General features: G+C 41.2%; 1 protein-coding gene across 2 annotated transcripts in view; it reads right to left on the minus strand.

Annotated features, from left to right (window-relative positions):
* C3H1orf21 (chromosome 3 C1orf21 homolog) overlaps window positions 1–24,311 on the minus strand; it is a 221,140-nt gene that overhangs the window by 1,800 nt on the left and 195,029 nt on the right. For both annotated transcript variants that reach the window (XM_061185628.1, XM_061185629.1), the window contains one exon: window positions 19,850–19,910. In XM_061185628.1, coding sequence (XP_061041611.1) covers window positions 19,850–19,910 — 61 coding nt within the window. The remainder of the gene's footprint in view (window positions 1–19,849; window positions 19,911–24,311) is intronic.

The raw sequence follows: 24,311 nt of genomic DNA on the forward strand, positions 1-24,311 counted from the left end.
AGGCTTTGTGTAAAATCACGTATTCATACTATTTATATCCTTTGACCACTTTCTTTTTTTTTTTTTTTTAAAGAAAAAAAAAAAGAGGAATGTATTGGAAAGATACAAAGGTATCCCAAAGAAGTGAAGGCTCAGTAACCAAGGTTGGGAAGGATAGATGTGGGAACAACATGGACCCTACCTCCTGAGAGTGGCTATTAATGTGACCTAGTTCCAGTAACTTCCAGTCTCTGTGTCTGTTTGTTGTTTCAAATTTCCTGGAGTGACAATCATACTGGCTCAACTGGACTGAGCCCTCTACCCCTGGATCACACAAGTGTGAACAGGTAACATCCCGTGATGCTCAAGTTTGCCGAATGCTCTCTCCATGTTGGGTACTGTGCTTAGCACTTTGCAAGTATTGCTGATTCTGCCACCACAGCCCTATGTCTTATGTACTGCTGTGTCTCCCATTCCTCAGATGAGAAAAACAAAGCCCAGAGAGGCCCAGAGGTTTTCCGAAGTCATAAAGCTTTTACCCGACATCCAATCTTTGGCATGCCACGCACGTATCTTTAACTTTCTGACTAGACAGCATAGGTGGTAGTTGGGAGTTTGGTCTCTGCAAACATCCCGTGTTAATACCTTAGGGTTTTGCATGAGTGATCACAGTCTACGTCTTCTCTCCAACAGAAGTCAGAGCCATGTCCTGACTGTCTAAAGTGCTTGGCATCCAAGCCTCCCCATGACCTAGACAAGGGCGGGAGAAACATGGGAAGAGTAGGCTTGACCATGGCTATGGGCAGGAGCAAAGACAGCTCGCTCAGCAGCAGTGGAAGGGGAGGGGGCTGACTTCTTTCTTTTTAAATACACACTACATGTTTCAATTCTGGGGGGAAAGTTCCTTTAAAAATAAAATGTTCTTTATAACTGGGACTTATTACTAAAAGTATCTAAAACATAAAGGAAATAATAATTTTGCATACAACTATTTCTCAAATGTATGACATGTTTCTTTGTCACAATATCTGTATATTGGAAGTAGCTCACATTCTCCTAATATTTCAGCATTCCATTTTAATGCATGACGGTACCACCTGGCTGGGCAGTCATCCTCGCTCTGTGACTCACTAGCTCTGGGATCTTGATCAAGTTACCTCTCTGTGTCTCACTTTCCCCATCTGTAAAACGAAGGTAACAACAGTACTAACTTCATGTGGCTGCTGAAGATTAAGTGAGTTAATAGTAGTAAAGTGATGAAATTGGGCCTGGCACATAATTTTATACATGTATGTGTGTACACATGTGTACACGTGTGTTTGACAAATAAAAAAGTGCTGCCACACCAAGAAGTCTTCGGGGCCTGCAAAAGCACGAGGGTGGCCCGTTCCCATGCTAACCGGCCCCAGATTGCTTGTTCTCTTTGAATGATTCACCAATTAGCAGATTTTGGTTTCTTCTACTATCACATTGCCAACTCTCAACCCTGCTCCTTGCAGAGTTTTTGAGCCTAGTGTCATCTCCAGGCTTGTTTTACTTGCTGCAAAAAAAAAGTCTCCTGGGCAGGGAAGCTGGGTGACCAATCTTCCTGACAAGAGAAGTGTGTCCCCAATGACACCTCCCTGGTGACAGTGTCCAAGCAGATGCCAGCTGTTGCCTTGGCCCAGACCACCCAGGAGACACTCCCTGAGCCACATGATGGAAAGCTAGAAAGGAGACCCTCGTGGACCCTGACCGTTGGTAGTTTATTCTCCATTGTGGGCAACAGGACACATCCAAACCTATGAGAAATATATCAGATGATGCTCTCCACGTATCCTCAACTCATGGGGCTCAGACAGTAGACCTGCGAGTGGCCTCTGAGTGTCTGGCTGGAGGGGAAAGGTGGGCTCATGGAGTTTACATTAGGAAAGGAAAGAGGACTTCTCCAGTGTATATGTGGACACACACATTGTTGTGAGACACTGGGCAAATCTTCGGGCTTTGGTTTCCTGGGGATAATCATGGTCTCTGTTTCATAGGGTTGTGATCTGGATTACATGGGAAAAATACCGTTTCTAGCAGGTGGTCAATAAATATTAGCTGTTGCTATTATTACTACTACTGCTATTAAACCCCCTGTTTGTCCAGGCCCTGGCAGGAGAATAGGGACCGCCTTCCTTATGGCGGTTGGGTGGGTGAGAATTGTCGTCACAAATTTTACTCTGCCAGGTGTCAGGGAGCCCTTCCTTCCACCTCAGCCTTGCACCCCAGATGGGCCAGAACCCCATGTGCTCAAATAAAGCTCCTATGGCAGACACCTCAATCCCTTCCCTTCTTAACAAGCCTCAATCAAAGCAAAGGCCTAGGTGGCCAATGTGGGGTTCAGAGGGCATCTTATCCACAAGGAAGAACTTGGATGCAGTGACAGACAGACAGACACACAGGTGAACTGGTGTACTCCCTGATAAAGCGGTGTCTCCAACTCTGTAAATGAGTTACAGGGTTAAACAGCAGGAGCATTTCAGACCCTCCAAGTTCACTGTTACCATAAGAAAGTGCCCTCTTTTGAGGGGTAGAGGAAAAAAGGGTTATTATGGGATTATATGAAATCATGTGTGTGAAACTTTTGAAAATTGTAAAGCACTATAGAATTTAAAGAATCTATCATTCAATAAAAAAAAGAAAGTGCCCTCTTTTGAGGGACAAATCTCTTGTAAACCCTCTGCATCAACTCAAACCGCAACTTTCATTTCTCAAGCATTTGCTCCTCTGAAATTATTATAATTACTATGAGAAGGAGAAGGAAAATTGCATCAGCTGCTTTGCAGACACTATTTCATTGGTTATTCACACCAACCCTACAAAGTAGGTAGGAGTCCTGCGCTCTGTTACTTGTGGGCAAACCTCAGAGAAGCCCAGAACACAGGGCTAATCCTTGCCTCTTTTGTTATGACTGTAGTGAGTTGATAACTAAATTCAAATCAGTTTTATTTTTGTTATTATCACCTGTCAGCAGCTCTGAGAAACAATTATTTTACGAACAGAAAACTTGGAAATCAAAAACAAGGAGAGCGGGCTTCCCTGGTGGCGCAGTGGTTGAGAATCTGCCTGCCAATGCAGGGGACACGGGTTCGAGCCCTGGTCTGGGAAGATCCCACATGCTGCGGAGCAACTGGGCCCGTGCGCCACAACTACTGAGCCTGCGCGTCTGGAGCCTGTGCTCCGCAACAAGAGAGGCCTGCGCACCGTGATGAAGACTGGCCCCCACTTGCCACAACTAGAGAAAGCCCTCGCATAGAAACGAAGACCCAACAAAGCCATAAATAAATAAATAAATAAATAAATTAATTAATTAATTAATTAAAAAAAAACAAACAAAAAAAAACCAAGGAGAGCAAGAGCTCCCATATGACCAGTGTCATTTTAAGGGGAACCTAAGAAAACGTACTGAAGCAGCCCCATCTCAGCATCACAAGGGCCCCACCTGCACACAGGCTCTACTGGGCCAGATAGGGAGCTTGTTTCTATAATATGACTTCACGTCTCATTGAAATTTTTAAAGAACTGTGCTAGAAAGAGAACCTTAAAACCTGCAGCTGTCAGAAGGCAGGAAGTGGGAGTGAGCTGGGTTTGGGAGCTACACAGCAATTCTCTTAGCCCAAAGCATGCCCTTTCCCCTTAAAGGGACTACAAAATGGAAGACTTTGTAAAGACACGGTATGCAGCCAGCATTAGGGACTGTTAGACACAATTCCACCCTTGTGCAAAGGACACACTGAAAGCTACAGACAGCCAGGTCCCCACGAGACCCCACGTGTGGGAAGAATGGAAACACACGATGACACTGACAAGGAAGGGTCGTATGAAGAACGACAGAGGTGTTTTGGTGTAGACTCAAAAATCTCAAGGAGCTTTTTGCCTACCGGTTTCCCTGACCACCCCCCTACTCTGTAGAGTTTCCATGCCCTCTTCAATTGTCTGCAGTATTTTCTTGGAAACTGGAAGTTTATGTCAATTCATACATTTCTAAGGTTCTAGGGTCAGGATTTTTTGTTTGTTTGTTGAAATGTCTAGGCTTAGAATTAGTGATATTAAGGTGTAGCAAAGGAAAGGACATTGTCCTAATTCTGCTAGTTTAAAGAGGAACAGCTCAAAGAGTGACTTTAAATAAAGGAATTATTCCTCCAAAGTGCCTATAGTACTTTTTCTCCTCAAGTTTAGCAAATAGTCTAGGGCTGGCTGTCCAGTTTCAGGGGTGAGTTTATCACAGAAGTCTCTAGTACTTCTTTGTAGATGTGTGTGCACTTGGCCTAATACATACACCTTAAGCATGTAATAGTCAGCTGTGAATTGAGTATCTCCCCAATGGAGTAGACTAGAACAAGACGAAAGTTCCAGAGAGGAAGCAGTGAGCTCCAGTTTCCCCATCTGTAAAATGGGGACAGTAAGACCTAACTTGCAGTGCTGTTGTGAGACTTAGGAGTAATACACATAGGTGTTTAGCAAAGCTTGGCACATGGTACTTAATAAATTATAGCTCTTATGATGATATTGAAAAATGAGGTCAACAGATCCAACTGTTAATAAACTGACTATGTGAGAAATTGGGCCACCGCTGGATTACTCATCTACATTCAGGCCCTCAAACAAGCCGGCACCTCAGGGCCTGGATGCTTGTCCTTCCTCCAACTTCCTGGCTGGCTCCTCCTGCCCGCAGCCCTCACCCCATCCATCACGTCACATTTTCTAGACCTCTGCTCAAATGTCACCTCCTTGTCTCCCCTGAGCTCCTTATATACAGTAGCACTTCTTACTCTGTTTCATTTTTATTTATATTACTTATCATTACCTGACATCATTAATGTATTGCTTTGTTCCTTTATTGGCTGTCTTCCCCCTTGAATAGACGCATCCAGTGGGCAGAAAGTGTTTTCTGCACTGCTGCATCCCTAGGACTTAGACTAGTGCTGGCGACATATTAGATGCTCAATAAATATTTGTTGAATAAACGAAAGGAGGAACAGTATCTAGAGAGTTCTGAGATTTGGCAGTTGGAAGGGGACCCAGAGGTCTTCCTCCCTTACCTTGCATCTAATGTAGAAACGACCTCCACTGACCATATTACAGGCTGGGAGCCTTCTCTTTACGACCGGAACACGTCAGATACTTTTCCAAGCTGCTCATGAAATTGTTCACAACTGAGCCCAAACCCTGCCTCTCTGTAACTCCCACAGAATGGCACAGTCAGGGCCTTTGTAACCAGAGGCTAGGTGTTCCCAGACTGATAGCATCCTTCGGTCCATTACCTGTGAATAATGAGGTTTCCACCTAGGTCTCGCTCCCTTGCATGTGTGTCAGTTCTCTCATGTTCTTTTTAAAGTGGAGCCATCAAAAACATCACCAGGGGCTTCCCTGGTGGCGCAGTGGTTGAGAATCTGCCTGCCAACGCAGGGGACACGGGTTCGAGCCCTGGTCTGGGAGGATCCCACATGCCGCAGAGCAACTAGGCCCGTGAGCCACAACTACTGAGCCTGCGCGTCTGGAGCCTGTGCTCCGCAACAAGAGAGGCCGCGATAGTGAGAGGCCCGCACACCGCGATGAAGAGTGGCCCCCACTTGCCGCAACTAGAGAAAGCCCTCGCACAGAAACGAAGACCCAACGCAGCCATAAATAAATAAATAAAAATTTTAAAAAAACCCCAAAAAACCAAAAAATATCACCAGTACAGAATAAGATATCCTGGTAATATGGCCTAAGATATGTAAGAATTAAGTATTTGACAAAAAGGGTCACCAGAAGTGACAGATTCCAAGAGAAATGATGTGCTAAATCTTAATAATAATACAAAACAGAACATAAAACTGAGCTTCTGTCAAAGCTCTGGAGAAGGAAATAACTCTTAGCCTCAAAGGCATAAAAAAGATCACATAGAAAATAAAAAGATGAACATATTTGATCATGTAAAAATGAAACTTTGCATACCAAAAGAAAAAGAATAAAACAAAATAAAAAGGCAAACCTCAATGGGAAAAATACCTGCAGCATACAATGTGTAAGTGACAAGTTACATGAGAAGCTCATATCAATAAAAAAAGTTAATTTAAGAGGATTTCAACAAGAGGGAAGGGCACAGAGTGGAAATTCATTCAAAACAAATAAAGTCAGTAAACACACAAATAGAAAAATGGTCTGCTTCAGAAATAAAAAAATACAAATGAAGACAATTAGATATTATTTAAAAATAGCGATACCCAATTCTTGGGAGTGTACAATGAAATGCAACTCCCATACACTGCTGGCAGCCTTGTAAAGTGGTATGGCTGCTTTGGAAAGTAATTTGGTAAATATGTATTATGAGTCATAAGACTCATAATAAGAGTATCATACCCTTATTATAGCAATCATAGACATCAATATTAATGATAAACTCCCAAATATATGTTTTTTAAAATATATGCATTTATTCCCTGGGGCTGGAGGTGGGAAAGGGGATTGGCTGTAAGCTGGCAGGAGGGATCTTACTGATGTGATGAAAATGTTTTAAAACTGGAATGTGGTGATGGTCATGCAGTTTGGTAAGTTTACTAAAAATCACTGAATTGTACATATAAAATAAGTAAATTTTATGGCATGTAAACTATACCTTTATAAAATTCTTACAAGTGTGCAAATATTTTCATTGCAGCATTTTTTATAGGCATGGAAAAAACCATCTAATATCCCAAAGAAAAAATGGTTAAAACATAAAAGACGAACAAAACAACAGGATCGGTCATCCACTATGTCCCAAACTGGCAGATCCTTCTTGTACATGCTGCATTTCCACATATATTGCTTTCTTCTCTCATACTCCCTCCTCCCCAGACTTCTCTTAATGGCTACTTAGTCTTACGATCTTGTTCCAACATCATAATTTCAAGTGAAAGCTCTAGTGAGAATTGGTCTCTTCCCCTCTCAGTGGTCCTTCCATCCCACCATGTCTTAAAAGTAATTTTAGCCAAAATGTTTGCTTCCCTTACTATAGGGGGCAGAACAGAACATGTCTCTTATTCCCCTTTGTCTTTTTTTTTTTTTTTTTTTTTTTGCTGATAAAGCAAAAGACTTTATTGGGAAGGGGCACCCGGGTGGAGAGGAGCAGGGTAAGGGAACCCATGAGAACTGCTCTCTCCTCTTTGTCTTTTTGACACTCAATGGAATCCTTGTGTGGCCCATAGAAGTTTGCTTTAATGAGGCTTATTTCTGCCTGGAAGTGTGCACTGTTATACTGATCATACAGCAGGCTAACTGACAAATGAAGACTTCCTCCTCCTCTCCTGAACCTCTCTGGATGACGGGGAAGCTCCATAGGTTTCTGACCTGTGCATTATTTGGATTCTCCTACCTCCTGTCTGCTTCCTTTACATGATTCATCTTCCTCCTCTCTCTTCCTAACTGTGGGCTTAGTGAGTCTGTTTCTTGACTTAGTCATGCCTCTTTGGTAGCCTTCTACCCTGCACTGTGGGGCGGTCTGGCTTTCTGGGCACCAAAGAACATCTTGATTAATGAAACACAATTGTCCCAACAGTATTTGGTACAGACACTTAATGGGCCATCTTTCTTCTTTGCCCACCTAACATCTTTTTCCCCCAAACTTTTCCTCCATGTATCACCATCCAGTGGCAACCTCGGATCTAAGTGTCTATGGGAGCCTGAACATTTAAACTCTGTCGAACCAGGAATACAGGGGCACGAGAGCTGCGTTCCACAGCTTGAGCATCTGTGAACCACCAGCCAGAATCCAGAACAAAGAGGACGAGGAGGAGGCGGGAAGAGGGTGGAAAAGTGAAATGAAGGACACCCCCCAGGGGCTGCTGTTTAATCCTCCTCCTGTAGGGCTGTGGGCCAGGAGTCAGGCGCCCTCCACCGCTTCCTCGGGGCTGCAAGTGTCAGAGCCTCTTCAGTCAGGGAGTGTTTCAGCAGCATTTTCGTTACAGCACAACAACAATTTATAACAAGTTTTGAGGCAATGCCGAAGAAAAGCAAAAATAATTAGCTGTGCTGTTCAAGTCTCCTCCCCTGGCTTATTTCATTAGAAAAATCAATCAAGGCATTAATGGCCAAGTCTGTTTCTAATGAGCTTTATTCTAATTAGACTCGTGCATTATCATTTCAGTTGGAAAAAGGAATCGTTTGTAATGGGCAGTAGGAGTATGACAGCCTCTGACTGTTGTGTTGACCATGTACAGGAATGATCACCACGGTAACAACCGCAGTGACAAGAACCCTAGTATACTGGCCTTTCCATTTCCAAGAGAGAATGTATTGACTAAACAGCTTTAAAACTCCCATGAAGTGTTTATTACACCCAAATCCTCATTCTACTGATTCTATCCTTCTAAAAAGGATATTTTAGAAGCTTTAAGGGACCTATTTCTCGAGGTCCTGCTTTGCCGGATGTTGGCACTCAGATGACTTCGATGATGCTTCTTTCCCCACGAGGAGGTGAGCAGGAGTGAGGACAGGGAAAAGCAGGGATGGGACTTCCTCGGCGGTCCAGGGGTTAAGACTCTGTGCTTCCAATGTAGAGGGCACAGGTTCGATCCCTGGTCGGGGAACTAAGATCCCACAAGCCACCGCATGGCAAGGCCAAAAAAAGAAAAGAAAAAAAAAAAAAAGCAGGGATACAGAATGCAGGATGCCCATGTCTCTGGGCCGTATTGAAATAATGTGCTAGAGCAGGGTTGGCGACTTTCTCTGTGAAGGACCAAAGAGTAAATAATTTAGGCTTTGCCTTCTAAAGGGTCTCTGTTGCAACTCAGCTCTAGCTATAAGCATGAAGGCAGCCACAGAGAAAAGTAAAAGAACGAGTATGGCTGTGTTCCAACAAAACTTTATTTGTGGACCCTTAAGTTGGAATTTCACATGATTTTTCACATGTCAGAAAATATTATTCGGCCTTTTGTTTCCCCCGACCATTTAAACACATAAAAACCATTCTTGTCTGGCAGGCTAGATTTGGCCCATGGGCTGTATTCTGCCCACTTTTGTCACAGAAAATACAATTACCATCTGTAGGTTCAGAGGCTAACTCTGTCACGGGTTCGGGCCCTCTTCCTAAGAGCTCACACAGCAGAGAAGAATTCCACCTTGAGAGACATTTCTCTCAAGATGGGGCCAGGGTTCTTCTCCAAAAGGTCGTTTTATAAAATTGTTCTTATCTTATAAACAAGAAAACCATCAATCAAAATTAAATTTAAAAATTTTCTTACAACCCCGTCTTGCTAATAAATTAGAAAGTTTTCAAGTTTCATTTAAATCTCTGTCCATAAATATGTCATTTTTATACAGTTTCAATCCTATGATAGACAACAAATTTTTTAATTTTATTTTTTTCACTTGATATTATCTTATAAAAAATTTCCCTGTTATACCTGATTCCTTATAATGATAAAGAGATACACCACAAAATTTTGCGTAATTCTTTGCAGAAGATTTCCAGGTCATTTGATGGACTTAATTCAAAGAGATGTCTTAAATTAGTCTATTCTGAGGTATAAGAGTTAAGATTTAAATACCACCCCCTCACCCCTAAGCCAGGAGAACCCACTTGGTGGATTGGAGTCTCATGGGTCTCCCCTAGGATTCACTTCCTCTAGGACATGAAGCTTCATGGGTCTCCTCTAAGACTCACTTCCTTCAGGACAATGGCTTTAGCAGGGCTGGGATTTCAATCCATATGCCTCTTGACAAAGATGTGCCTTCCAGACAAACTCTTTAGAGCTCTTTGCTCTGAACTAATTGCTTATACCCTAGAATTTATTTTGAACATGGCTGGAGGTTTGGGGAGACTAAGCACACACCTCCTTTCCTTACAGTTTTTAACTGAGAACAGTCAGTCAGATGAGAATCAGCGTTCTTGCTAGATTAGAGAACCCAGCAGGCTCTCCTTATCCCCTCTCCTCCCACCCCCCTGAGGCCTTATGGATGGTGACTGACTCACCCAGTGACAGGTGGAGAGAGTAGAGAATGCTGGGTTTGCCCCTCTTAATGCTCCATGGGCTAGTCTATCAGACAGGGGAGAATGTGACAAGTTGGTTCCTTTCCCGCCTGCCTACACAGAGGAGCAACATTGTTTGCTGGACCACAGTGCTCACCTTCCCTTTCCTTTCTCTTTGCTTTCAGAATAGGAAGCACATGCATTTGGCCAGGGAGAGGACTGCAGCTACTGATGTGGGACGTCCCTGCCCGCAGAAGGCACAGAAGAGTGAACTAGCCAGATATGAGGGAGAAAAGGCCCAGAGAGCAGTGAGGAGTGGGTGTCCTGGGCCCATGGTTGGGGAGAAAATGTCCGTTTGGCTTCCTTCCTCTTCCAGGACATGGCTAAGGTGGGCAAGCTGCACCTTAGAAAGGGGAAGAAAAGCAGCGTCCATGGGATTTCATGATGGATCCTGAGGTTTCCACTGACCTGATGCATCTAAGACATTTCCTGGGAATTAACACTTTGGGAGGATGACAACTGGGGGAGGCCCAGAGGACACATGAGAAGCTGGGCAAACAGAACTAACTGAATTTGTGGGGACTGTTTAGCCTAATAAGTTATGAAGCTCTGATTATATTAAGGCTTGTCACACATTTGATCAACTGGCCAATAAGAACAGCAATGAACAGAGGTCAACTCCATCTGCGCCCATGACTATCAGAGTCCTTGGAAATGAGAGCGGTTTCAAATGAAATTAAAACAGGAGCACTGGGCTTCCCTGGTGGCGCGGTGGTTAAGAATCCACCTGCCAATGCAGGGGACACAGGTTCGAGCCCTGGTCCGGGAAGATCCCACATGCTGCAGATCAACTAAGCCTGTGGGCCACAACTACTGAGCCTGCGCTCTAGACCCCACGAGCCACAACTACTGAGCTTGCGTGCCACAACTACTGAAGCCCGTGCACCTAGAGCCTGTGCTTCGCAACAAGAGAAGCCACCGCAATGAGAAGCCTGTGCACTGCAAGGAAGAGTAGCCCCCGCTCGCCGCAACTAGAGAAAGCCCGTGTGCAGCAACGAAGACCCAATGCAGCCAAAAATAAATAAATAATAAATAAATAAATACATAAATTCATTTATTAAATAAAGAAACAAAAAAAAAACCCAGGAGAACTTCAGGTGACTTAGAGCATGCCTTAGTGCCTGTGTATTAGTTCCTCCTGAAGGTTTTCTTCCACCAAACTGTACATATGCGGATGCAGTGGAAGGTGTGAGCAACGCCAGTGACCACTGTGTAATCTGCTTGTTTTCCACCTGACATTTTGTCATACACTTATTCCTCTTTTCATAGACTTCTCTGAATTTTGAGAAATTTAAAAGATACAGAAAAGTATAATGAATGTAACAAACACTGCAATTCAACCACAGGCATAAGAATTAGTAATATTTTATAACATTGCTTCTAGCTGCCACTCTCTCCCTGAAGAAATGAAACTACCATCCCAGTGCCATTCTCCTTCCCCCATCCCCAGGTGCAACAATGGTCATGGGTTTGGTATGATCATTTTTGATACTTTAATATTTATATCATATTCATAATATACCAAATAAACTATACATCTTGTATATGAATGTTTACATACATAACAGATATAAATACATGCCATTTATAAATATATAAAAACGTACTACAGGGCTTCCCTGGTGGCGCAGTGGTTGAGAATCTGCCTGCCAATGCAGGAGACACGGGTTCGAGCCCTGGTCTGGGAAGATCCCACAAGCCGTGGAGCAACTAGGCCCGTGAGCCACAACTACTGAGCCTGCACGTCTGGAGCCTGTGCTCCGCAACAAGAGAGGCTGCGACAGCAAGAGGCCCGCGCACCACGATGAAGAGCGGCCCCCGCTCGCCGCAACTAGAGAAAGCCCTCGCACAGAAACGAAGACCCAACACACCCAAAAATAAATAAATAAATAAATTTATTAAAAAAAACAAAAAAAAAACAACAAAAAACGTACTATAGTAATGTGTGCATGCACATGTGTATGTGTGTGTATAACTGGTGTTTAATAAATATTTGTTGAATGTCCATCTAAAAACAATGTATGGTTTTTTTAATTTGTATGGTGTCATACAATTTTTATCATTCTGCTTATTCCTCTATTCATTTAATAATATGATTTGAGATCTATAATTGTGGAGATATATATATATATATATATATATATGCGCCTGGGTCATTTCTTTTAACTGCTGCATGATATTGTACTGTGGGACTATAACGGATTTTATTTATTCATTCCTCTAGTGCTAGGCACTTAAACTGCTTCCAGGTTTAAAAAATTTTTTTTGCTACTGAGCATAGTATGTACACTTCAGTGAACTTTATTGTACACATGTAAGAGAATTTCAAGGATATAGACTCATAACTTTAATTGATGGTTTTTATTGGTTTGCATTAATAGTACTTCCTTATATATGCTGGCTACAGATCCTTTTCATGTTTTAAGTATTGCAAATATATTCCAAACTAGTTTACTAGAAGCTCTGCATTTGGGAATTATGAGACTTATTAATAAGATAGATACTGACCCATGATACTCACCTGACTCTCTGTGTCTATTTTAAATTTGTTAAGAACCCAGAAGGGAGGCAGAATATGATTAAACATCTCCAAATCTCCAACAACAAATTTCGAGAATATGAGTTTAAAGTATTTGGTACTCCTCTTTTGACTCTATTTAGAAAAATGGGATTAAAATGAGGGCAATCTAGAAGTGTCTGCCCCAAGAATGCTTTCTCTAGAAATTCACAAAATTTCAAAGAGAGGAATAAGTATCCCACAAATAACAAGGTATCTCAGAATAAACATTTCAAGAAATGTACAAAACATAATATGCTTTATAATTCTTTCCCAATTGATATAAAGGGGCATGCCTCATTCTTTGCTACAGAGGGTTCTGTTTAGTGGGAGTTTGGAAAGTTGGGGGTAAATCAGATCAGGTACTCTCTGAAGTTCCTCCCAACTCAAAACTTTATGCTGCTAGATTAGAAGCTCCCTAAAGGCAAGGACCCAATTTCCTAATTCCTCATGGTGCAGCTCCATGGCCCTGGCTCATTTCTGCGTCCAGAGAACACATTCCAGATAAGCTTGTTAAATGAATCAAAGAAGTTAGTCTTATCGCTTTAATGATCTTGTTAGGGATCCCCTTTCCTAACTTTTTGTTGTTGTTATAAGCATTTTAAGACTAGTATTAATGAATATTTGCAAAACCAGGTTTTAAGCAACCCACAAGAATTAAAAAAGAATGAACCCTCCAAACAGCAAAAATACAGATAGGGATTCAGCTGTACCCAGGCCACTGACTCATGGACTCATTCTGTAATCAGCTCAAAAGCTGGCACAGGTTATTTAATGGCTCTATAAATGTTCACACGAATCTAATTCCTTAACATGTTTATACCACACAGGAGGGAGGTGGGCCAGTACACTGGAAAATATCCTGTTCTAATTCTCTGTCTACAAGGAGACATCTATACCACAGGAAGGCACTTGCTCAAGCAAGGTTCAAGCTGATAAGTTCTGCATGTTCAGTTTCAGTCACCACCTCCCCCAAATCCTTCCTCTACAAATGGCCTTTATGATGTGGATACAGGCAACTTCAACCAAAATAAAAGCTACCAATCACAGAGCACATACAACACATCAAACACTCCGCTATAGACTCTACATGAATTTTCTTTAATTTCCCGGACAAGTTAATATTACTATCCAAATTTTTTGGTGAGGAAACTGAGGATCAGAAAGGTTAAACAATTAGCCTGGGGTCACACAGCTACTACTGGAGTGGGTCTTCGGATTTGCCTGGGGTTTGAAGCACAGGCTCTTTCACTTGCTCCCTGCTGCCTCTTTTCTTGACCTTTCTCAGTTCTGTTTCTTGGCATTGTACCTACTACATACCTGCCATGGGGCTCCTAACTGTTAAGAGCCCCTCCTATCACGCTGAGCCTTCTGCTACAGGAGTCTGCCCCATCACACCTCCTTCCTTCGTGTGCTTCTGCTTTTGCTAAGCCCAGTGGTCCTTTGCCCCGTTCACTCATTCAACAAATTCATTAAGCCTCTGTTCTGTCCCAGGCCCTGTGCTAGGTTCTAGGCAAACAAAGAGACCCAATTTTTATCCTTAGGGAACCGTGTATGTAATGCTTTGAGTTCTTTTAGAGATTCTTAAATAATAAATCAGCAGTGACAGAGGCTGGCACCCTCTCTGTCCCCAAGGGCCCTAAACAATGCCCCTGGATGCTAAGCGCAAAGAGTGGAAAGGCCATGGGGAGGAGGGGAAACACACAGCCCAGGAAGAGGACGGGAAGGAGAAACCAAATGGGAACCAGACCAAAAAACGACACAAGCCAGCATCACTGTCTCTCTGCTCTGAGTGGCACCTTGGGCCGCCTTCCTTTGCCCAAGTACTACACCCATGGCAAAATGACACCATTCACCGATTGTGCCCCAGGTTGCTGTTGAGTTCAGAGCACTGTCGGCCTCACTGCATTTATAAAAATGCCATGGTTTTTATTTGTATTCATGTACTCCACTGTTCTGGAACCTGGACTCTTCTCCTTTGCTATTCCCTAAGGCGCCAGGCTGATAGAACCTCAAGAATTCTCTGAAAATCAAGCCCTCCAGAAAAAAGAAAGTGAGCAGAGACTGGGTGTGTTGCATTCTTCTAGGCTTGCTGCCTGCTTTATTTTCCTTGGCTGCGTGACCCATGACTAGTAGCTACATGGAATGCTGGGGAACGCTAGGATCCTCAAAGCCCACGGTGTGCACGCACTTCGCCAGTGGCTCCTGCGCCAATGTTATCATAGTAACTATTAAGAAGTCACTTGCATAAAGCTATGCAGTAGGGAGAGAAACAAAACAGGGCTGAGTCACAGCCTTACCCTTTTAATTACAGCTTTACTTTGGCCAGCGAATGAGGAAAGGTACATACAGGAGAGAGAGTAGGCAAGGCACGGGGATGAAGGGAAAGGAGACACAAGGCAGGGTTTGGTTATTAGCAAAATTAAGGCCCTGCTGTGTTTCCCATGGAGCAAGGAGCTGTTTAATGGAATATCGGCAGCCCGGCCCAGTTCCAAAACACACGTGCCAGCAAGAGCATCTCTCTGCCAGTGCTGAAGGCCCTGGTTGTTACGGAAATTGACAAGCTGGTAGGAGGGACATGCTATGACTTCCTCTGTACACATGGGGCAGGCCGGGTGACATTCTTCAGGATCTGATACAACAGTCCCATGTTTCTCATCACTAGCGGCACTGAGGAGGCCTTTAAACGCACCACCAGAAAGTAAAACCTATCATCACCTGCAGGTGCCAAATATTATATTCGATTCTATAGCAGCTCTGCAGTTAAACAGTCTACTTCAGGAAGAGTTTATATATAGAACCAAAAATCATGGCTCATAATTACACACAAGTCACTCTCTTTACCAGATGAAAAGCAAACACCTTCGGATCTCTGACACACTGATTCATAACGTAGTTCAGACTGATCTGACATAATATTAAGAAAAGGAGCCCTTGAAATAAATTTATAAATGCAGACTTACCATGCTTCTCACCAACTAGCTTAGTTCTGGGGCCAAGGAAATCAGGCCACTTCAGGAACCCAAACATTTTCTAAGTGTAAATGATTTTTCAACAGATGTAAAGGTCTACAGATAGACATCTTTTAAAATCAGCTGGTTTTAAATCCATCCATACGCTGCTCTTTCTAAGACATCTTCTCAAAAGGTCACATTGAATAATTCCAGTCAACAGAGGCGGAGTCTCAAAATCGTACAGGAATATGCGAGGCATGGTGGCACTCTGATGGCTCACCCTCGGGGGCTGAAGTACTATGAGCTATTCTCAAAGAGGAGAAGGGAGCTATGAAAGGAAGGAGAGTGGGTTTTCTTGGAGTTATCTGTGCTCAGTTTCCTAATTTTCTTTACAGTCAGAGGTATATATGGATAAGATCAGACCCTGACGAGACTCGTGGGTGCTCATGGGTGTAGTTGGGCTCTGGATCTGAGCAAAGCCCATCAGTGAAATGCACAGGTTCTTTGCCTGGGGCCCAAGGACAGGCTCCAGACAGTTATAAAACTCTAAAATTTTACTTAAGAATTCTGTGTATATGGTATCATGTGCATTTTTATAGGGAGAGTCTTTATAACTTTTACAACATTCCAAAAAAATGCCCATGACCCAACAGAGCTTAAGATGCTTTTCACGAGGAAAACTAACCAGATGCAATTGGCATTGTACTGAGACATTCTTTATTTAACATTCAGGGTTCTCTCTGAGAGAGCAAAAGACTTCTCAGTTGTCAGCTGTTCTTACATCTTCCTAAAGCAAAATATAAATCCCTGCGTTTGCCTGGGAAAGACAGTATTAATGCAGATACTTAAAAAATGTATTTACTTTTTCTGCTTCTTACAAGTAAACTCAAATATACAGTAGAAAGCATATCTTAAAATCTGATGTGATCTGTCTTTGGTACGATATTCAGAAACTCCTCCACAGGGCCAAGTTTTAATAATCTAGATCTCTTCTTTCTCCTCTAAATATAGTGAAAGACAAGAGTTTAAAATCATTATCTTGCTCTGCAGTAAACTGTCATTTTCTTTAAGCTGTAAAATTAGGCAAATGTCGCCACTTCACATAAAGTTCAGGAGCCTGTGAATTGTCAGGGACAACTATAGAATGTAATGGAATAATGGTTAGGTATCAGAGTGAAAAATAACGAGGTGAAGATAAATGAGGTGCTCCCATTGTTTCACAGCATTTTTTCACTCTCCAAAAGGAAAAGCAAAAGTAGATCAGAGCTTACAATGCTCTTTTGAACTCTCACTGCTCTCCTGACAAAAATCTCTCCTGGGGTCATCTCCAGATGCAGCTCAGTGTCCTGGCCTTCTTCACGCCAGCATAGTGAAATGGTGTCAAGTGTCCAAGGATGTCCCAACTGCCTGGTTCATGGACCTCAAGTTTCAGCACTTGACCCCTGAAACACCTACGTTCAATACAGGAGGACCTGACTCACGGTGATAATGGTGTAAGGGGTGATGGAGGAAGGACTCCTCCATTGGTAAAATAATTACCTTTTCAAAGAAATTTGCATTTAAAACTGAGCTCCTCAAGTCAAGGGACTATTTCCTACTTATTTGTATCCCTTATTTCCTATCTGTTTTTCTATCCTGAGTCATAGCATAATGTCTGGTACGCGTTATTTGATGCTAAATAATTTAGCATCAAAAGTGCTAAAAAATTTTTTAATGCATTTTTGCTACTTGCTTTTCTTTGACACCAATAACTTCTTAGAAAACTGCTTGCCCAGTTGTGGTGCAAAAGTAAACTGCAGCTCGACACCATGATCATTTTTGATTTAAAGTAGTCCACATTAAGTTTCACTGTAAGTATTAAACCATCTAGCAGTCCTTGTTTCCTTATACTAATGGTACTTTTGCATATATCTTGAGAGAGACAGAACAGAGATTTCTCTTAGTATGGAGAGGAGATTTGAAAGGTAAATCAAACTATGCCGTGTAGACATTCAATAAATACAAAGGATGAATCAAGGAATGGCAGGTTTAAATCTCTACAGAGTCACTCAATTTTGTTTCTTACCAGTTTAAGGAAGAAAAAAGGAATTCCTGGACATTTCTGAGAAAGATTATATCTCAAAACTCAAGGCCTCTCAGAATGACTCCAATTCTCAGCATGAAGCTCTGAGTTAAGTTTTTTAAAATCAATCCTATATAACCTAAAGAATAGATTTGAATTGCATTTATGGTTGTCCAAATATTAGTTGGACCAAAGAAATATTTAGCAGTGGTAAAAAGTCAGGAAAACGATTCATAAGAATCTAACTTCCAATTTTGGTTATGTAAACTATGGTGAAGATTATATTAAGCTGAACATATATATTAAAAAGGAACATTTTAATTTGGGGAGGCTTAATGTTTAGATGATACATATTCACAAAATTCAGAAGGATGAACTTTAGGTAAGAGAGCAGAAACAGGAAAGTTTGGTTCAGAGAAGATACAAAATTCCCTTAGAAATTTGTAACTGGGCACGTATCACAGATTATATAACAGCTCGTTTTTGAATAGAAACGTATTCAATATATAGTGGGAACACTGTTTATGCTGAATCTACAAATGCTCCTTCGTCCAAGGAAAGTTCCATCCAATAAATGGTCAAGTTATAAACTTTGCTTTTGTTGTGCTAAACACATCATAGTCTACATCCTGGATGCAAAGTAAGAAGGGAAGTAGAATTTCAGATGGGAACAATTAATTTCAGTTTTGAGTAACAAGAGGTAGAATTTCAATTATGGAAACACACCAGAAAGAGATTAGATCATTTAAAACAGCTTGTCAGGGTCTGTAAATGTTGTTTAAAAAGATAGCTTACAATTCAGGTCTCAGTTTTTACAGACTACCTCTGACTACTAAGCAAATATTTTTATTGCCAAAAAGCTAGTGGAGGAGAAATAATCCAGAAGTAAAAGATCTTCACCATTACAGGAGGAACAAAATATTGCTTTTTGTGCTTCTCTTTACTGAAAACAAAATGTTACTGGCAAGTTGAACAGCTCTTGAACCAATATGTGAAACCTGGTAATTATTCCTAGATGATGTTTTCAATCTAAAAAGTCATGCATAAGCTAAAATTTCACTAAAAGTAAAAAAAAAAATTATACTCAAATGAGAATGTAAGCATAGCCAAGGAACACTATAGATTAAACTATTATTTTAGTTCATTACCCATTTCTATTTTTCACATTGGTAATATATGCTGGTCTTTTAATGGTGCATTAGAAGATTATATAATGATTCTTTCAGGAGAGGTCCACCTCAGAGAAGAGTCTGCAACTGAAGTACGGATGAATTTAAGACCTCCTTCACTATCTTCCATTGACTGATAGGTACATAACCTAGGAATTCAGGAAGAAATGCTCAAGGGCCACAAAAAGTAAAAAAGAAGTAAAAATTAAAATTAAAATGGAAAACATTTCAAAGGTAAAATTGGCCCGTGATGCCTTAACCATAGTCGTGATATGTTCTGAATTTAGAATTTAACTCTTCTTCAGAATAAGGTTTTCAAATGATAATTCTCAGATGTATAACTTTAGTATTTAAAATTCACTCCCTGCAGTGATAAATTTAAATTCTCTAAGCATGTAAGCCTTTAATGATTACCATATTGAACCCTTCATTCAGTTAATTCGCATATGGCACTCTGAGATCATAAGTATGGGTTAAATTTCCACATGAATCTACTTTGTGTCTTACTGTCACTGTAAAATCCACACACTCTTAGAGAAGCAACCCGGAGACTCTGCTTTGGAGTCAGACAGACGTGGGCTGGAATTCTAATACTACCGCTATTAGCCTTGCAAACCTGGGTAAGTCACTCAAGCATGAGCCTCAATTTCCTTATCTGTAAAATGCAAATATTACCTGTCTCATGGCCACTTCCCTGAGGTAAGGTATTGATTGCAACATGTTTGCGACATTTGTAAATAACTCAGAGCAGCGTTGGATATGTAGTAGACAGGTACTAAGAACCTCCTTGCTTGCAGTCTGAGGTCCGAGCAAGACATCAGGTGCAGACAATACACAGTGATAGATAGCAACCCTCTGTTTCTAGGCAAAGGCTCTTACCAGTCTCTACCTGACTTTCCACACTTTAATGAATGACCAACGGTAGCCCAGGATCCTGGGAAGCTCTGTTATACATTAAATATTCTCCTAGCCACATTGTGGTGTGGGGATGTTTGTTTTAACTCTAACCATCCCCTTGCAAGAAAAGCTTTGTAACAGAAACCAGAATATCGTTACTCTAACTCATGAGGCAATACTTCCTTTGAAACATGTAGTTATTTTAGTTCTTACCTTTTCAATTTTTTCATCCAGCATTCTGAAGAATTCTTGTTGGCTTTCAGAGATGTGCATGCTGAAAAACAAAGAGTAGTTAAGTGCATATTTCAGTGTTTTCTTAAACCTAGCTCCCTCAGATGAAAAATGCTGAGTCCCTAAACTTTGGGGCATTTATTTCTTGCAGACTTTTCCACTGAAGTACTCTGAAGTCACACTAAGGGTAAATGTCATTACAGTAATCCTGCAAACGTGTTTCATAATAGTCTATCAGTTCCTATGATTTAAGGAACGCAATTTCCTTTCAACGTACACGTTATTTATAGTGGTGTTACTGGCAGGTGTGTGCCCAATTTTTGCCTTGTAATTAAAACAAAAAGCACAGGCAAGCAGTACATGGCATATTTCAACCCTGTGTGTAACCATAACAAGAAAATATATCCTAGTTATTACATTAAAATGTGTATTTTACACAGGCTGTCAGCATCAGCATGGTATTCAGCTGACTGTATAGGTGTGGGCTGGCAGCAAACAAGCCGAGAACTTGACCTGAATATCTCCTGTACTGGTGACAGCAAATGCACCTCTTTGGAACTGAAATCCACTGGAACGTGACAGTAAGTGAGGAGGCATGTCTGAGTAGCCCTTGCCCTGTGTGTTTACCTGTTCTTTGCTATTTAACGGCATACTTAATGAGACGGACGTGGTTAGTGAGGACAAAACTAAGAAGGTAAGGAGAGCAGAGGGGATTCACGGACAGGAGGGAAAGGGCCTTGAATGGAAGGGTGACTTATGTATTCTCAAATCCCGATGCACCAACTGAGCTCTTTCGGATAAACTCCGTTATCCCTGGAGGTGCAGCAGACCCTGCCAGGTGGAGCAAACGCCCGCCACGGAGATCCTCGTTACCTGTGTTTTGTGTTAGAGATGGTGTAACCAGACAGCGTGGGGCTTACTCTGCTGTTCTTCACGCGTTCCTTTCAGAGAGAAGCCCTAAATCTCTTCCATAGGGACAGAGACAGAACTTTCACTCTGATGAAGTAAATTACCCCCTATCAACTGACTCCCGCCTAGGTAAACAGGGATGCCCTCCTCTCACGTGGAAACTATCAACACAGTGGCATTAATAATAGTTCTTACCTTCCAGGGTACACACCACACTATGAGAAACAGTCCCTAGGTAACAACTTGATTCTTAAACCCCTTCTGATGGACAAGTTGATGATTGTGAGTGAGGGGAGGAGACGGAGAAGCATGCTGGGCTGGCTTTACTGTCTTTCTTCAAGATTTAGGAAGGGATAATTGGATTGTTTCTCATTTAGTTTATAAAGTATGAATACTTCATGCTAAGATTAATTAGATCTAAAAATCTTTTATAAAAGTCTGTATGTTGGGATTTAACTACTACAGCTTAACAATTTCGGCTATTCCTATTTCTCTCTAATTACTAAAGGTCCACCTTGGAAAACACAATGCTTCCCTGGAACATTTCTTTTTTATTGAGGTATAGTTGATTTGCAATATTATATTAGTTTCGGGTGTACAACATAGTGACTCAATATTTTTATAGATTATCCTCCATTTATACCCTGGAGCATTCTTGTGGCTCCCAGCTGGTCCCGACAAAGCTCTTGTGAGTTAACCCTGCCGTCAGAGGCTCTACTTTCTGTGACTTGTCAGTTTCCTGAGACTAGGGTGATGATGCTATGGAATCTTAATGACAAGTAATCAAACGAAGGAAAGGTGGACAAAATGAGCTCTAGAGCTGAAAGATACACGGCTCCCATTTTAAGTGACTTAAAAAAATAAGTTTCCAAACAATAAACAGCTAAGCTGCGAAAGTATGAGAAGGCAAGGTCTTAATTCCCAAACACTTCACCTGCAAAAATGAAATTCCATTACTCCTGACAAATCTTAGCCTAAACACAGTTATATCTTCATGATCATCATTACTATTTTTCAATTGCACCTCAGGGAAGTGGAGTAATCCTAATCCTCACAGCAGGACACACCCTGGCTAGTAGTTCATGGCTCACTTTTATTTAGTTATTTTTTAAAATAATAGTATAATAAGCACCCATGAAACCAAAACAAAAAACCAAAGCTGCAATTTTTATTTATTTATTTATTTTTTAACATCTTTATTGGAGTACAATTGCTTTACAATGGTGTGTTAGTTTCTGCTTTATAACAAAGTGAATCAGCTATACATATACATATATCCCCATATCCCCTCCCTCTTGCGTCTCCCTTCCACCCTCCCTATCCCACCCCTCTAGGTGGTCACAAAGCACCGAGCTGATCTCCCTGTGCTATGTGGCTGCTTCCCACTAGCTATCTACTTTACATTTGGTAGTGTATATATGTCCATGCCACTCTCTCACTTTGTCCCAGCTTACCCTTCCCCCTCCCCATGTCCTCAAGGCCATTCTCAATGTCTGCGTCTTTATTCCTGTCCTGCCCCTACGTTCTTCAGAACCATTTTTTTTTTTTTTTTAGATTCCATATATATGTGTTAGCATACGGTATTTGTTTTTCTCTTTCTGACTTACTTCACTCTGTATGACAGACTCTAGGTCCATCCACCTCACTGCAAATAACTCAGTTCCGTTTCTTTTTATGGCTGAGTAATATTCCATTGTATATATGTGCCACATCTTCTTTATCCATTCATCTGTCGATGGACACTTAGGTTGCTTCCATGTCCTGGCTATTGTAAATAGAGCTGCAGTGAACATTGTGGTACATGACTCTTTTTGAATTATGGTTTTTTCAGGGTATATGTCCAGTAGTGGGATTGCTGGGTCGTATGGTAGTTCTATTTTTAGTTTTTTAAGGAACCTCCATACTGTTCTCCATAGTGGCTGTATCAATTTACATTCCCACCAACAGTGCAAGAGGGTTCCCTTTTCTCCACACCCTCTCCAGCATTTATTGTTTGTAGATTTTTTGATGATGGCCATTCTGACTGGTGTGAGGTGATACCTCATTGTAGTTTTGATTTGCATTTCTCTAATGATTAGTGATGTTGAGCATCCTTTCATGTGTTTGTTGGCAATCTGTATATCTTCTTTGGAGAAATGTCTGTTTAGGTCTTCTGCCCATTTTTGGATTGGGTTGTTTGTTTGTTTTTGATATTGAGCTGCATGAGCTGCTTGTAAATTTTGGAGATTAATCCTTTGTCAGTTGCTTCCTTTGCAAATACTTTCTCCCATTCTGAAGGTTGTCTTTTTGTCTTGTTTATGTTTTCCTTTGCTGTGCAAAAGCTTTTAAGTTTCATTAGGTCCCATTTATTTAGTTTTGTTTTTATTTCCATTTCTCTAGGAGGTGGGTCAAAAAGGATCTTGCTGTGATTTATGTCAGAGAGGGTTCTGCCTATGTTTTCCTCTAAGAGTTTTATAGTGTTTGGCCTTACATTTAGGTCTTTAATCCATTTTGAGTTAATTTTTGTGTATGGTGCTAGGAGGTGTTCTAATTTCATTCTTTTACATGTAGCTATCCAGTTTTCCCAGCACCACTTATTGAAGAGGCTGTCTTTTCTCCATTGTAGATTCTTGCCTCCTTTATCAAAAATAAGGTGACCATATGTGCATGGGTTTATCTCTGGGCTTTCTATCCTGTTCCATTGATCTATATTTCTGTTTTTGTGCCAGTACCATACTGTCTTGATGACTGTAGCTTTGTAGCATAGCCTGAAGTCCGGGAGCCTGATTCCTCCAGCTCTGTTTTTCTTTCTCAAGATTACTTTGGCTATTCGGGGTCTTTTGTGTTTCCATACAAATTGTGAAATTTTTTGTTCTAGTTCTGTGAAAAATGCCATTGGTAGTTTGATAGGGATTGCACTGAATCTGTAGATTGCTTTGGGTAGTATAGTCATTTTCACAATGTTGATTCTTCCAATCCAAGAACATGGTATGTCTCTCCATCTGTTTGTGTCATCTTTAATTTCTTTCATCAGTGTCTTATAGTTTTCTGCATACAGGTCTTTTGTCTCCTTAGGTATATTCCTAGGTATTTTATTCTTTTTGTTTCAATGGTAAATGGGAGTGTTTCCTTAATTTCTCTTTCAGATTTTTCATCATTAGTGTATAGGAATGCAAGAGATTTCTGTGTATTAATTTTGTATCCTACTACTTTACCACATTCATTGATTAGCTCGAGTAGTTTTCTGGTAGCATCTTTAGGATCCTCTATGCATAGTATCATGTCATTTGCAAACAGTGACAGCTTTACTTCTTCTTTTCCGATTTGTATTCCTTTTATTTCTTTTTCTTCTCTGATTGCTGTGGCTAAAACTTCCAAAACTATGTTGAATAACAGTGGTGAGAGTGGGCAATCTTGTCTTGTTCCTGATCTTAGAGGAAATGGTTTCAGTTTTTCACCATTGAGAACGATGTTGGCTGTGGGTTTGTCATATATGGCCTTTATTATGTTGAGGTTAAGTTCCCTCTACAAAGCTGCGATCTTAACAACAACCTAG

The sequence above is a fragment of the Eubalaena glacialis genome, chromosome 3, assembly GCF_028564815.1.
Source record: "Eubalaena glacialis isolate mEubGla1 chromosome 3, mEubGla1.1.hap2.+ XY, whole genome shotgun sequence".
Taxonomy (NCBI): Eukaryota; Metazoa; Chordata; class Mammalia; order Artiodactyla; family Balaenidae; genus Eubalaena; species Eubalaena glacialis.